The sequence below is a fragment of the Chenopodium album genome, chromosome 21 (assembly GCF_948465745.1).
Source record: "Chenopodium album chromosome 21, dcCheAlbu1.1, whole genome shotgun sequence".
NCBI lineage: Eukaryota > Viridiplantae > Streptophyta > Magnoliopsida > Caryophyllales > Amaranthaceae > Chenopodium > Chenopodium album.
Genome location: NC_137854.1, coordinates 30876432 through 30892561, shown reverse-complemented (window position 1 = coordinate 30892561; position 16130 = coordinate 30876432). Strand labels below are relative to the sequence as shown.

The 16130-nt window shown below is 33.4% G+C and overlaps 2 protein-coding genes across 2 annotated transcripts; one reads left to right on the top strand and one right to left on the bottom strand.

The window, feature by feature from the left end:
* Positions 1-3675: 3675 nt before the first annotated feature.
* Positions 3676-3987, bottom strand: LOC145600629 (uncharacterized). The gene has a single exon (XM_081656512.1). The coding sequence runs from the start codon at positions 3985-3987 to the stop codon at positions 3676-3678; it is 312 nt and encodes a 103-aa protein (XP_081512638.1).
* Positions 3988-9666: 5679 nt separating this feature from the next.
* Positions 9667-14869, top strand: LOC145600628 (uncharacterized). The gene is made up of 5 exons (XM_081656511.1): positions 9667-10163; positions 10771-10873; positions 11046-11245; positions 11323-11546; positions 14721-14869. The coding sequence occupies exons 1-5, from the start codon at positions 9667-9669 to the stop codon at positions 14867-14869; spliced, it is 1173 nt and encodes a 390-aa protein (XP_081512637.1).
* The last annotated feature ends 1261 nt before the right edge of the window (positions 14870-16130 follow it).

Genomic DNA, 16130 nt, shown 5'->3' with positions numbered 1-16130 from the left:
TTTAGGTGGCAAAACAGAGGAATTTTTTGAAACAGATATCAATTGCAATTTATGTCAAAATTGAGTGCACTGTAAAAACTATTGATTAGCAGAGAGAAAATTAGATTTTAATAATATAAGATTAGTAAAAGGGATAAAATTATCTTGTCAAAAGAAAAATGAGATGAAATTAGAACTTAATAAGATATAATTGAGGGATTGGAATGATTGATTAAGATTAATTTGTAATGCATTCATAATATTATACAGTGAACAAATACAATCAAATAATCATCCATAACCAATAATGAAAACTATCAAAAACCTTGAAATGTTTAGTTTTTTAATCAATGTTTTTATCTTGATCAACATCTTTCAATCCATTTACATTTACATATGAATTTAATATTGATACATAACAAATTATAACCAATTTGAGTCCATATTGAGATATTGACACAAAAGTCACTGTCCAAACACTCGAACAGGGCATATGCGGCGATACCATGATAGTGGCACTACATGCGTAATTATATTTATCATAATCCTATAGTACACATCTTATCATTTTTTATATACATCGTTTGATTTTTACTGCCACCATTAGTTATAGTAATACGAAGTATTACATACCAAGTACAATAAAAAAAAAAATTTTTAAAAAAAAGGAAAAAAATGTAATGGATGGAGTAAATTGGATCCAACGACTTAAGTGGGAATCCAAACCCAAGTTCACATAACATTATTAAAAGGTTTTGCTCTTCTTAACAAACATGAGTTTAGCATGATGACACATTATTTATTCACTTTCCAAATTACAGTATTTATCTAGCAAAAAAATTACATATTCAAGGTAGATTGCGTGTCCATCTCCATGAAACTTGAGCAAATTACAATCAAATTATCAAATTACAATAATTACAATCAAATTATCAGTATTAGATTTACAATAATTATCATACTATATAATAAACTTGAGCAAATTATCCAATATCTAAGTGCTACAAACCTTCTGTTCTTTCTCTCAAGCTTTTCGGCCAGAGGTACACTCGAATCCTACAAATTACCACTTCAATGAATCAATAATTCAAATCCCAGTATGTACTTTGCAACTAAAACAAAGATTGTCATTCATTAATTGTTCCCAACATCCAAGAGCAATATAAATGACATTGTAAAGATGTTAAAACTGAAATACAGCAGAATTTTAGTATTTGTTTCCTCATTGCACCAAAACTTCAGAAAACTACACAGAACAATTTGAATAAAATCTTCATATTCAAAACCGAAACCACTTCATCCGTTTCCTTCTTTGTGGTGGAGTTCTAATCAAATAATCTCTTCACAAACCAATCAAAAAACCTCATGTTGACCAAATTTCCCAACAAACTCAAATCCATTCACGTTAAATTAAGCACAAAAGATAATTTTTAATCAAAAAATCTAATATCTATACTAGGGGTGAGCATGGGACGGGTACCCGTACCGTTAGTACTAACGGTTCGGGTACCTGATAACCAAAATCACTAAAAGTGATACCCATAACCGGAACCGATAAGTTCGGGTACCCGGACTTCGGGTACCCGGATTTTCGGATCGGTTATCGGGTACCCAATAAGATATCCAATAATGATAATTATACTTAATTATGTAGTTACTATGATATAATTTACAACTAATTAACAACAATACCATATGATCTTGACTAAATTATTAATAATATTACTAATCATTGATATAATAAAGTGATTATGAAGTAAAGTGAAAATTTAGATTTATATTAATAGATTTAAGTAGGGACAACAAGCAAAAAAAAAAAATGCTTATCGGATCGGATCGGGTAACCGTTAATTTTAAAATGATACCCATAACCATACCCGATAACAAATTATCGGAACGGGTACCCGAACCGTTATGGTTATTGGATCGGGTACCCTAATTTTTGGAACGGTTACGGATCGGTTTTTCGGGTTTTCGGTTTTTTGGGTAGTTTTGCTCAGCCCTAATCTATACAAAAGAAATACACAAAAATAAAGGGTTTAATCTTTACCTCAACTTAATCTTCCAATAATATACAGAACCTCAAAGTGAGCAATTTTATAATGTTTATCTGTAATCACAACCAATGTATTGAAGAAGTAAAATAGGAGTGAAAAAGTATTCAGAAAAAATATCCTAATTCCTTAATGACGGTGTAACCTTAATGATTATAATTCCATAATGATGATTAAATTTCCTTAATGATTATAATTCCTCAATGATCAAATTTCCTTGATCTTTTATATAATTCCTTAATGATATTTACGTACTTTAAAAAAAAAAACTAACAAAGCGAGAATAGAGAGGATTAAATTATGAATAAAGGTTTAATCTTTACCTCAATTCAATCTTTCGTAGTGAGTAGGATTATCTATCTCTGATTGAAACCCAAACAATAATGTACTCTCTATCAGATTTGTGCTGTTTTTTTTTTTTTTTTTTTTTGGTGTGAAATGAGTATTGTAGAGTATAGTGTGTGCAGTTATGGAGTAGTGTGGTGGAGTGTAGGTAACTGCCTACCACGATTTATGGGCTTTTTTTTTTGAAATTCAAATCTGTATGTTTATCTGTATGTTTAGAGTAGGCAGTTTAGAGGAATTAAGAAAAAAAAGGCGGGAGTGAATGAGAGCTTAGAGTTGGGGGTTTGGGGGATTCTCGTGAAAAGCGACTCCTAAATTATATATTAGATATGTTTATCTGTATGTTTAGAGTAGGCAGTTTAGAGGAATTAAGAAAAAAAAGGCGGGAGTGAATGAGAGCTTAGAGTTGGGGGTTTGGGGGATTCTCGTGAAAAGCGACTCCTAAATTATATATTAGATATGTTTATCTGTATGTTTAGAGTAGGCAGTTTAGAGGAATTAAGAAAAAAAAGGCGGGAGTGAATGAGAGCTTAGAGTTGGGGGTTTGGGGGATTCTTGTGAAAAGCGACTCCTAAATTATATATTAGATGTAGTAGAACTACATGTTCTCCCTTGACTTGGTTTTGTTGATGTAATAGAGTTGCATGTCTCCTTTTTTACCTCATTTTTTTTAAGGTTTCGCACTTTACTTGATTCTTTAGGAATTTTTGAATCTTAGGGGACAAAAAGCCTCGCACTTGACGAGTAACCTTAGCATGTCACTCTTGCTTTTCCGGGTGGGGGCTAAACGAGCCCCATATTATTGGGCTTAGTTACGTTAGATAGGTTATTCGATAATAAAGGTAGATTTGGGGCTAAAACGAGCCCCAAGTTGGGAGTTGTATGAGAGCTGGGCTATTCCAACTCTAGAAAGAGGCTAAGGTTTAGACGAGCCTTGAGTCATTGTGCCCTCCTTTGGAATAGGCTGGGGGCTAAACGAGTCTCAAGTTATGTTAACGACTTAGTTAGGACTTTTATCGCAAGTGTTTGAGTATAGACTAGCATCTTGCCTCAAACGTTGGAACAAACTTGTTGTTGATAGCTCAGCGAATTGAAATGCCCTAGACATAAAACCTTCGTAGGTTGTCCGTATTCCTTGACTGGGGGAGGTCCTTGCCATTAGGAGTCTGCAAGCAAAAGGTTTCCGATTAACGGCTTCTTTGATCTTGTAAGACCCCTCCTAATTTGGGCTCAGCTTTCCCAATGTCGAGGGTTTGCCAAGCAGCTTCACACTTTCTAAGTACTCAATTACCCCCAGCTAGGAGATAGCCTTGACTCTATTGTTGTAATAACGAGTGACCCTCAACTTGTATGCTATGGAGCGTAGCAGGGCATCCCCTTTTATATCTAGGAGTAAGTTAAAGGCTAAGGGCTTCAGTTCATCATTTTCGACATAGTCATAGAAGGTGACCCGAAGAGATGGGATCCTAACCTCCACTGGGAGCACCGCATCACTTCCATACACTAAGGCAAAAGGGGTTTGTCCCGTAGCCTCTTTGGTGATGGCACGAATGAACCACAAAACCCCGTGTAAGTCATCCATCGAAGAGCTTTTTGTACCCTCCAGCATTGTTTTTAGCCCCTTTAAAATTGTTTTGTTTGCTGCCTCGGCTTGCCCATTGGTTTGGGGTCGGCATACAGCCGAGAACCTTGTTTAGACTCTAAGCTGCCCGTAATACTCTTTGGTTGACCTACTATTGAATAGACTGCCATTGTCTGAGATCAAGATGCGGGGCACCCCAAAGCGGGTTATAATACCCCGCATTTTTATACGTATTTTATTTAAATTATGTATTTTATAAAGTATTTGAATAATTTTAATATCTTAATTATGGTATTTTAATTAATATTTTTAAAAAAGGAAAGTTTATTTAATTTCTTTATTTATAAAAGTTGGGGTTTTATTTTAAGAAAGTTTAATTTTAACAAGTTTTATTAGGGAAGGGGTTAGGAAAAACTAAAAGAGGAAAGTTTAGGGAAAGAGGGATTGGTTTAGAAGGGGTATAAATATCCCACTTATGAGACAGATCAACTTTTGCCCAGAGTGGAGAAAAACCAAAGTAAACTTCTTTCTCTCGCATCCTTACTTTTTCTTTCTTTTTCTTTTCCCCTTCCCCTTTCCTTTTTTTTGGCTGCTCTTGTTCCCCCATTGCTGTCGTTTTCCCCTTCCCTTTTTTTCGCACATGTATAAAAAAAAATTTATTAAAAAAAAAACTCAACTTTGTTGATTTTATTTAATCTATGCTTAAATCTAATTGTAAATTATGAGTTTTGAAATTTGATTTTGATGTTTGATTCTATTATTATGTTGATTAAATTTCAGCTTTGGTTTTAATTTAAAAAACCCCAATTTTTGAAACCCTAGGTTCTTGATTTATGGTATATGAAAGAATATGAGGTATTAATGTTTAGAGATTCAATTTAAGTGTTTTAAGACTAAATTACAGCAAGTTTTAATTAGAAATAAAGTGCTGGAATTTTATGTAGAGCACTTAATATTATGTTTTTGAAGGAAATTTAAATTATCCATTAAGTGGGACTTAATTATGGTGTTTTAAATATAATTTCAGCTTATTCTAATTATTTTATGAGGGGTTTTAAATAGTATATATTGCTGAAAATTTGTTTATTGTGGATTTTAATGCTCTATTATAATTTTAATGTGTAGGAGACTTCGAAGTGAGCAATTTTTACTAGTCGTGGCGATTTTAAGATCGTATTCCAGGTACGTTCGCGTACTTAGCATATTTTGATGATGTAGAATCATGCTAGGCTTAATTTCAATCAACTACAAGTAGTATCAAGCTAAAGTTTATGTATTGAATTGTGAATTATTAGTGTTGGTGATTGAATTGTGAAGCATGAATTATTTGTGATGGTTGATGGGTTGAAAAATTATATTTTGGAATGATTATATGGACTACATATTTCTTTAGGGCATGATAGAGAGCATGGTTAATTAAACTACATGTTTAATTATGTTTGGAATATTAAAAAGGATTTTAATTATGGTTCATATAATTTTTATTGATGCTTTAAGCATGAGGAAGGAGATATATAAGTTTCTATGCACACAATAAATTGTATGTTGGTGCGTTTGTGCACTTAAGGTGTTTTTAACACCGAGAGATAGGATTTTTGGCGCTTTATGCGTTTAAGGTGTCTTTGACACTGAGGTAGAATTAAAAAGGGTTCAACATTAAATATTATGTGGTCACTAAATATTCAAGAATTATATTGGTATGTTTGATTGATTGAATTATTATTGATGATTGAATTGTTATGCTTTGAGGGTCATCACCAAGTCTAATAATATGTAAATAACGTAAAGTGAAAGAGATTACGCACCAAAACTCTTGGAACGTATATACCTTAAGTATGAACATATGGGGGGAGTTATGTGACTTTATATTTCATCATAACTTCTAACGGGGTACATGACGCTGTACATTCCTTTTAATTATTATTATGCGCTGGAATTCCGCCACCTATGTGTGGTTTGTCGCTGGCACGATTAGCTCCCATGCCAGTTAACCTCAATTTATTTGGTGGAGGTATAGTTGGAAACCCGTTCGATGCGTAATCATCGCTAAATGGATTATTTAGTGTCTAGTTGAAGTGTCTCGTTGATTGTTGTGTGTGCTTGTAAACAGGTGCAATGAAGTAAGTGTGTGTGATGATAGGAGAAAGCATGTTAGTGTGTTTAATTACGCTTATGTACTCGGCTTTGCTAATTGTTTGTGTCTGGCCATGTCTTTATCTTGGCCCTACGATGATCTATTTTAATGGAGAGTAGTGGGGGCAAGTAGAGATACACTTTTCAGGCATTGAAGCATGTTCATGACGGGGCATGAGTGAAGAGAGAATCATGCTAGCTTCCATTAGGATATGATGTGTTTTATGCATTGAATATTTTGTGATGTTTATTTTATGGACTAACGCAAAAGTTTGGTGGATTCGGTTTTGAATAAGGGCCTTAAATGGTTCCAAGTTGTAGTGGATTTTATTTGACTTTGGTTTTGTTGATTTTCAACTTTACTTTCGTTGGTTTGGCTTTTGAATTGTTCTATTTAAATAGTTTTGGTTTTTAAGTCTTCCGCTGTGTATCTTTGATAGCTGCCTTAGCCGTTTTCACGGTGGCGGTAATGTCTTAGATATTTCTAAAACGTATTTTAAAAGAGTAAAGTGTGTATTTAAAGGAAAGGAATTTCTGTGTGTATTTAAAGGAAAGGAATTTCTAGGGTGTTACAAAGTGGTATCTGGGATCTTTGGTTGAGATTTTAAATTACCACTAACCCGAAAACGTTTTTATTATGATTTAAACTTGGCCAAGTGCTAATTTAATTTTACAATGTCAATTTCATTCCGATTTTATTTTATTTTATTTTATTAAGGAGGGCCGAAAATTTTTAATTTATTTTTTTTTATTTTATTTTGGTACGATTTTTTTAGGACACTCGAAATTTTTTTTTTTCAGTGTCCGAATTTTTTTTTTATTTTATTTTTGTGATAGCCGAAAATTTGACCCCTTTCCTATATTTTCGAATTTTTTTTTTAGCAGGGTAAAATATTTTTAGTTAGTTAATTTTGCAGGGAGCAAGGATTAAGGTAAGAATTATGTGTTAAAAGCTTTTATTAATATGTTGGTGAGCTTGGGTAGGAAAGGAAAGGGCATATAGGCTAGAATTTAATTTGTTCCCTATGTGCATAAATTTTATTTTAGGCTGTTCAAGCATGTTGTATAACTAAATGTTTGTTGATGAAAGCATGCAATATATGTATTATTTTATGTGGTTTTTCAAATTGTTTGATTGAACACCAAACTTAATTTCTTGCAAGAACTGTAGTATTTATTTTATTTTTTTTGGGAAGAGAATTCTTTTCTAAGCCTTTTTCCTCTATAGGATGCCGAACCTTCCTAGCAAATTCACACAAATGGGATCACTAGTAAAGAAAAATGATGAACACCCCTATGACTTTGAAAAAAAGATCAGATAATTCTGTTCCTATAGGAGTAATGTCTTATGAGACAAAATTTATGACACCCCTGATCGTATTTCAGCCATGATTGTTCACTGTCTGCTAGAAGAGGCTCCCTACATTGCTATCAAAGAAAGATTTTCTGACTTTTACCTTCCAGAAGACGTCCCAAATTATTATAAGTACAAAAACTATTATGACCAGTGGTATCCAGATTATGCTTATTTGATTAATTACATCGTAAGAGTGGAAAGAGCTCATTACCAACGCTTAAATCTTCCCTACCATGACTACTACTACGATAACCCAGTAGGGAACAACCCACCTCCTAATTAACAACCAGAAAGTTCCTCTTCTATTTCATCAGGGGGTAATCAAGCAGAGAATGGAGAACAACAAGAGAGAGATAGTTCACTGATGGAAATTTCTGATCCTAATCCACCTCCAACTCCAATTATAATAGACATATCATCAGATGAGGAAGAAGAAGGGGAGTTCATACAAGTAGAACCTGAACATGAGTCACCTGAACCAATGGAGGATTCAAATGATGATGACTTCGATCCTTCAAGTTACAAACAATCTACTGATAAAAGGGACAATGTTCGAAAGGATTAGATTACTATAATTTCTTTCATTAGGAACTCTTAGTTTATTTTCAGTATTTTCATTATTTGCAGTTTAAGTAATAAGTGGTATGCCACAAGGATTCAGTGAACTTTTGAACATTCATAAGTGATTAAACTGGTTTATATTTTAGTACTCATGTTTATTTATATCAATAAAATTCCACTTTCTTCCTTACTACTTCCTATTAATTTATGCCTAGGATCTTGCTATTATTATTAAGCTTTATTATTAACGTGATTTTGATAATTATTTTGATTATTATTAACATGATTATTATGATTATTATTATTATGTTGCTTGATTTATTTTATTGTTACTGCTTGATCACGCCTTTTATGCATATTTAAAGGGAGTTTGTACTTGAAATCACGCTTGATAAGATAATTTAATAATTTGATTTAGACTAATATGATTTTTAACCCAAGTGATCGCCCATAATAGATTTATTTGTGCATTAATATTCAGCCAACATAGATAAACTGGTTTAGGATTAATATAATGTTTGCGTGTTAGTCAAAAAGCGCACATGAATACGAGTAGAATAAAGTAGAGGCTAATTTTATAGGGCAGGTCCCTTCTTTTGTAGATTCGATTCGTACCCTCATCCCCGAACCCTATTTGGTTCAAGACCTTTTGGAGTTGACGATCTCATGGATCGTTAAGGGGTGTAACCTTCACCTCGTGAACGGTTTACAAGTTCCTAAAACTTGTTGGCGACTCTTTTGCTCTATTTTCTTTCCCTTTGGACGCCACCATACTTTAATGTATGATCACTGTGGGGTTCAAGCTTGGGGTTATGATGCTAATTGAAATATTCCCTTCAATTACCCGCTTCTCTTTTCAAAAAAATCAAAAGTTATCACCTTCTTCCCTCCCAACTACTACATGACGTCATCTTGGGCCCACCCTTTACCTTCCCTCCCTATTTCCCTCCAATTTCTCATTCCTATTTCGATTCTCATATCTCCTTTCACTGTTTTCCCCCAAACCACCAATAATTGTTCGTCAATTTTAATTTGGAGGAGTGAATTGAAGTGTTTCTGATTTTTTGGGAGAAAAAAAGTGAAAGGGGAGATGAGAATCGAGTTAGGAATGAGAAATGGGAGGGAAATAAGGAGGGAAAAAAAAAAGAATGGATCCAGAATGATGTAATGTGGTAGTTGGAAGGAAAAAAAGGTGGTAATTTTTTATTTTTTTTAAAATCAAATGTGGTAATTTTAAAAAAAAAATAAAAAAAAAAATAGAAGGTGGTAATTGCTAAAATGGACATTATAGAAGGTAATAATTGTCAAAATATCCATGATTTTATTATTTTATAGTTGCAAACAAAATCAATCAATGAAAGTGATCATGCTCTACTTAATATACAAATGATATTATTTGACCCCACAATGATATTGGCGTACTTCTTTATGTTTTTACTCAAAATGACTAGAATGTCACTAGTTATGCATGTAAGCAATTTGAAAAGCTTTGGAGAATAAAGGATTGTAAATGTTCACCATACTTGAACATAATACATTACATTAACAAGATCGAGTTTATTGTTATTTTATTTAAAAATATTGTGTAATACAAGACCAAATGGACCGTTCTATATATACTTTAGTTTAATCTTTGAGCATCATAAACAAAAAAGATGCAGAAATCAATGCGAATTCTCAACCGTATAATCTCCTCTAAATTCAACCCAAAACCTCATTATATTCCCAACACTTCGATTCTCAACAGTTCTCTCTCTTCAAGGTTTTCCAAATCTATCTTTTCTCTTTGCTCCAATAATCCTGGCTTGCACTCAAATAACCTCAAGCACCCAAACCATGGCAATTTCTTCAGCTGGCATAGAGCTTCGGCACCGCTCACTGAAGGAAAAGCCGTAGCGGCGGTGGTGATCTTAGGTTGGTTAGGCGCGACGCCGAAGCATTTGAGGAGTTATGCCGAGTTGTATACAACTAGAGGGATTGATGCAGTTACCTTTGTTGTTCCTGTTACAGATGTCCTTCGGTTTGATTCGGGAAACAAGGTTGAGAACCGAATTCGAGAGTTGGCAGATGAAATCGTTTCATGGTTGTCCGAGGCGGAAGGCCGAGATCGCTGCTTGATCTTTCATGCATTCAGTAATACAGGCTGGCTTGTGTAGGTTTAATATAATATACTCAGATTTTATATATATATATATATATATATATATATATATATATATAAAATTGATGCGGGCATCGAACACGAGTTCTGTCTACCAAGTATACTTTTAATCACCATCACCAACAGTCAGTTGTTATTAAATGACAACATAATACATTAACATTTTTTTTTTGTTTATTTAAGTGAATTGATATCTCTTATTTTTTTTTACTTATTTTATTTTTTCTCTCTCATATCTTATAGTCATCATCATTATTGTTATTATTTTTTTTTTTGAAAGACATTATTGTTATTATTATTATTAAGAAAAATAATATAAACCTACATTATTATTTAGGCCTTATCCCTGTCCTAGTTTAATTAATAAACTTAAAAAAATTGATTTTCCTTGGTTATATTTGCACAAATAAGTAACTTTGTCACCTTTGTGAATCTTATTACTACTTAATCCATTGGCTAAACAATTGTGGTTTGATCATTAAACCTCTTGTATTGTTATGGCAGCACCCAGCTTTGATCGTTAATGGGGTGGACCATTAATTAACATGTGTTCAATTAATTAACAATGCTTTGTTTTGTTTCTCTTGCTTGCTTGCAGATATGGAGCCATTCTTGTTCGTCTTAAGGACAGGCCGGACCTTACAGAAAGAATAAAAGGATGTATTGTTGATTCCGGAGGGGAACCAGAGCTAAATCCTCAGGTATTTAATTTTGCTTCATTCTTGCCTTGTTATGGAGAAATCAGTTTAATCCATTGATGTTTGTCATCGATTCTATAGTAAAACCAAATCATCATATATATTACTCTATACTTCGTAAGATCTATTTTGAAGGTGTTTGTAGGATTCTCACATTCTGTCATATTACTTTTAGGTTTGGGCCGCGGGTTTTAGTGCTGCTCTACTGAAGAAAAGATATTCGATGATTCTTCCATCGTCCAAGGAAATAGAATCGGGCAATGATGGAAACAAATCAAATTTGCAGGATGAAGATGTTTTCATAACTGAGGCATTACTACAAGCAGTTCTGGGGAAAGTGTTTTCCTTCCTTTTTAAGTTGCCCGATGTGAAGAAGTGAGTATTCTTCATTTTTGTTAAATGGTTTTGTTTCTGTTGTTAAGACCTTAACTAACCTTTTGTTTGATCAATAGGAGAATGCTCCAAATTATCTCTCATCTATCAGAAAATCAGCCACCCTGTCCTCAGCTTTATCTGTACAGCACCGCGGACAAAGTTATCCCATATCGGTCTGTAGAATCCTTTATCGAACACCAAAAGATGAAAGGAAAAAGTGTCAGGTCTTTCAACTTTGGAACTTCACCTCATGTTGACCATTACAGGAGGTTTCATGATGTGTATACATCACTGGTTAACAGTTTTTATAAATCACATTTCAAATAAAACAATGTAATTTCCGTTAACGGATTTTGTTTCAGTGCTGCGAGATTATAGATCTCTTCTATTACAAGTCTGCCAGGAGAAAACAGTGTTGGTGGCAAGTTATGTTACACTTTCACAGATATAGAAAAGAACCGAAGTTACAAGTACAAAGCATCGATGACTCATATCTCAACATTTTGCAATGCAATAATAATCAAATCTACTGATTGAAATTTCGATTGTTACAGTAGTGTTTATTTTTAAACTCTTGTTGGAATTGCTTCTGTTTCATATATTACAATGTGGTTTGGCCTTTGTTGATCAAGTTCGAAAAGGCTGTACTGTTTGCTTGTCCGGCCTGGTTGGTTTGTGGACCAAATTCGAAAAGACATCATACCCGGCCCACAAATTTGTTACTCTAGCTTAGAGCTCTATTTTGTTAATGTATGTGTCATAATTTCCCAATTAACAAGATGTGAACATTGTATGAGTTAATCCATTTTTTATGCATAAGGTCTCATTATAAATGCGGAATAACACCGAGTATGATTTTCTTTTAAGTTTATAATGTTACACTCTAAAGACGGGCATGGTTAAAACCTTAATAAATTTGAATTTTTTTATTAGGAAATTTTGCGAACAAGTACCGTAATTTATGATTATTATTATTATTATTTTTTTTTTTTCCGCGAACAACTACCTTTTTTTTTTTTGTGAATAACTACCACAAACTTTGTATTTGTTTTGTTACCACTACTAGTTAACGATGGACGTTTGCTTGCCATTTATAGTCCCACCCTGGTTCGCTTAATACACAAATAAATGAATAATTAACCAGAAATCATACGAAAGATTAAGAAAATGAACAAGTATTACCTGTTGTTTCAGAGCAATTTCACCTATGCCCTAAATTTTTTCAGAAACAAACATTCAAAGAAATAGAGAGTATCTAATTAGGGGGAATATCGTTAATATAAAGGAGAGATAGTTGGAGGGAAAATGACAAAAGGTGGGCCCCACATACGGCAAGCAAACGTCCATCGTTAATGGGTAGTGGTAAATATAATGTGATTAATCAACTTAGAAAAGGAGCTATGAAGGGATTGAATAATAAAAATAAAAAAATTGCGGAAGCTAGATCGAAAATCTAAGGTTGTGATACCATGTTAGATTTTCGAAAAACTCCTCGTATTGTAGTGTGTACCATTGATCAATGTATATAGTGTTACAATACTAGTCCTAATTAATCTTGTTAGGAATCCTAGTATGATAAGTATACAAACTATATCAAAAATATATACAATATATCCTAGCTCTGCGACAAATATCATCGTAATCCTATAATATCTATCAGTAACAAAACAAATACAAAGTTTATGGTAGTTGTTCGCATAATAAAAAAGATAAAGGTAGTTGGTCGCAAAAGTTGGAACATTAGCAGTATGTAGTTGTTTGCAAAATTTCCTTAGTAAAAAAAAAAAGCAAACAAAAAATTAAGTTTTCAAAAGACGTATGACATCTACAAATGAAATCTAAATTAACAAATACATAAAACTAAATCAAATAAGAGTTGCCTTCATCAAAGCTGCGATCGTTGAATAAATCTTGCATTATGGGCTACAACATTGGTGAGTCACTAAACTTATGTGATCAAGTGTTCCGATGAATTAAGTTGAATGTTTGATTGATCAAGTGAATCTAGTGAACCAAATTGAATCTTAGGACCTGTTCTAGTACTGAGTTGAACTGAATAAAGCTGAAACAAATACTTTATGAGAGAAGAAAATTAAAACTTAACTGAACTAAACTGATTGGAGCTGAACTGAATTGAAATTAAGCTGAAGAGAGCAGGACCTTAGTGTGCTCATTGTGAAACCTAAATTTTATTATTGTCAAGCCTAACATATCACTAAGTGTGAAATATGTTATGTTTTGATAAATTTTGTTAATATAAGGCTACATTTGGTTATGTAATTTCAAATGCATCACATTTGGTACTTAAAAAATTATTTGTCTTCCATTTGTTGTCTTTTTTTTATGTTGAAGTTTGACTTTGAGGTTAGAATGGAATCTATAAGAATCATGTCTAAGGATGCATATGTGGACTTAGACAATACTCTTGCTAAGCACTGGTCTAGGTATACATTATCTACTCATTACAAAACAAATATGTTGTTGAACAATTAATAATCACTACTTTAAAAATGGCCTAAGGAACTACTGTATTCATCAAGTTCTTTCTGTTCTTCCTGTATATCTCAAATTTTGAATCCCTCTATCCTATCCCTAACAATTTTGCTCATTCTTCTTCGCATCATATTTCACTTCCATCTATTCATTATATTATTTTCTAATCTAGCATTACTAATACAGCAAAATCGAGACTCTAATATTCGTCCATGAGAATGATGTATCGATGTTTCATTCTAGCAAAATGGTGATTTTTTACTTCATTTTTGCATTTCGGTTCTCTATGAATTTGTTGTTTCGGGTGATTTTATATAAAAAAATATTGAATTTTTTTTTTTTTTTTTTTTTTTTTTTTTTTTTTTGCAGGTAGATACAATCATTGAATCTCGCTGTAATTGAAGTGATAAAAAAGAAGTTGATTGATTTAATCTACATAGCATCGAATGGTTATAGTTGAATTTTGATATTTTAAGGCTAAAACAATTGAACATTACAGCTTTTTATTTTACTTTTTCTTTAATGGCTGAGAACTTTTTTGGTAGTTTAAGCAATTAGATTTACGAGTATAATCAGCCTTATGATCTTTGATACAGGGTATTACGGTAAGATTGAGTTTTGGCGGGAAAGTTAAGTTAAGCCATTTTGTTATTTCATTTTTAGGCTGTTTTTGCATTTTTTTCTTTTCTATTGGGGGTTAAGACAGCTGGTTAAAGAATCATTTCTTTTTTTGAGGTCATGCCTTATTAGTGCACCAAGAGTTGTAATTAGGGGATTATGAAATGAATTACAGCTTCCCTCTCTAATCTCTTCTCTCTCTTCTCTTTCTCTCACTATTTTGTTACATTCATCTTCTTCTTCTTTTCTGCTTATATTTTCTTGAAAATTCGAGCTGATCCTAGCTAAGGGTAAGCTCAGATAAGGTTTCTACCTTATCAGTGGGATCATAGCCTCTATTGTGGCTTCTCTCTGATGGTTTCAGCTACTACTTGTGTTAGGAGAATGGAAGCTCAATTTACAGACCTTGAGCGAAAGGAGGCTCATAATCTAAGGTTTGATGAACTTGTTCGATTGATACAGACCATGAAGGATAATGGTCATGTGCCTAGACCTGATGATCGTCCAGCTTAACCAAAATTGGGGTATGATCCAAAACTTGAATTTCCTAAGTTTGATTGTAGTAATCCCAAAATGTGGATCAAGAAATGCTCTAAGTATTTTACTCTTTGTAAAATTCGTGATGATCAAAAGGTAGATTTTGCCTCCCTTAATATAACAAATAAGGCTAAAAACTGAGTAACTAGTTATGTATCTACTCAATTTCTTGCTAATTGGAATGACTTTGTTATTGATGTTAATGGTCGATTTAATGATGAGTCTGGAGTTAATGTGGTGGAGGAATTCAATAAGCTGAGTTAGGCTGATTCTATTGAGGCATATGTAGATGAATTTGAGAACCTCAGAGTTGTGATGTTACAGAACAGTTATGTTCTACCTGAAAAATACTTATTAAAGAGTTTCATTGGGGGGTTGAACCCTAGTATTCGACCTTTTGTCAAAGCTTTCAAACCTCATACTATCATTGTTGCAGAATGAATCCATTTTTGCTAATTCCCAGAAGCCTGTCAAACCTCTATCTACCTACCGAAAACCAACATATAATTCTACTCTTTCCAATTCTTCGAAACCTCCACTATTTTCTACCCAGCCCTCAAGCCAAACACATTCCCTAAACCTAATAAACCTATCCATTATGTACCTGCAGCTGTGAGAGCAGAGAAAATTGCTAAGGGTCTTTGTTATTATTGTGATGCACCCTATGACTGAAACCATACTCGCAACTTTGAGGAACCTCAGCTTTTTCAAGTTGAAATTCCTGGTGTAGATTTGCTATGGTAGAGTTGGAGGACCAGGATGTGGATGTGGACCCTCGCATTTCTTTGTGTTCTCTTAGTGGTAGCTAGAACTTCCACACTATGAGAGTGAAGGCAACGGTTAAGGGTACACCATTGCACACTTTAATTAACTGTAGGAGCACCCATAATTATTTGTATGTTCATCTAGTAGAAGCCTTGGGTTGTAAGAGTGAGAATATTGTGGATCAATCTGTCTAGGTAGCTGATGGGAATCACTTAATGTGCCTGGAAATTTGCAAAGGCTTTACTTAGACTATATGTGGTCATGGATGTTATATGCTCATCTCTTTAGGCAGTCGTTATGACATGGTGTTGGGTATCCAATGGTTGAGCACCTTGGGACCTATATCTTAGGACTTCAAGCATCTGACTATAAAGTTTACCATGAATAATGCTGAGGTGATGCTTAAGGGTATGCCAATTCAGAAGCTGAAAGTGCTGCAGGATGCTGCTTCCCCAAAGTTATTGTTTGGTGC

Coding starts and splice junctions, on each gene's coding strand:
- LOC145600628 (XM_081656511.1), top strand. CDS start 9,667: ATGCAGAAATCAATGCGAATTCTCAACCGTATAATCTCCTCTAAATTC. Junction 11,246..11,322: donor AAGTTGCCCGATGTGAAGAA/GTGAGTATTCTT, acceptor TTTGATCAATAG/GAGAATGCTCCAAATTATCT. Junction 11,547..14,720: donor GTATACATCACTGGTTAACA/GTTTTTATAAAT, acceptor TGATGGTTTCAG/CTACTACTTGTGTTAGGAGA.
- LOC145600629 (XM_081656512.1), bottom strand. CDS start 3,987: ATGCTGGAGGGTACAAAAAGCTCTTCGATGGATGACTTACACGGGGTT.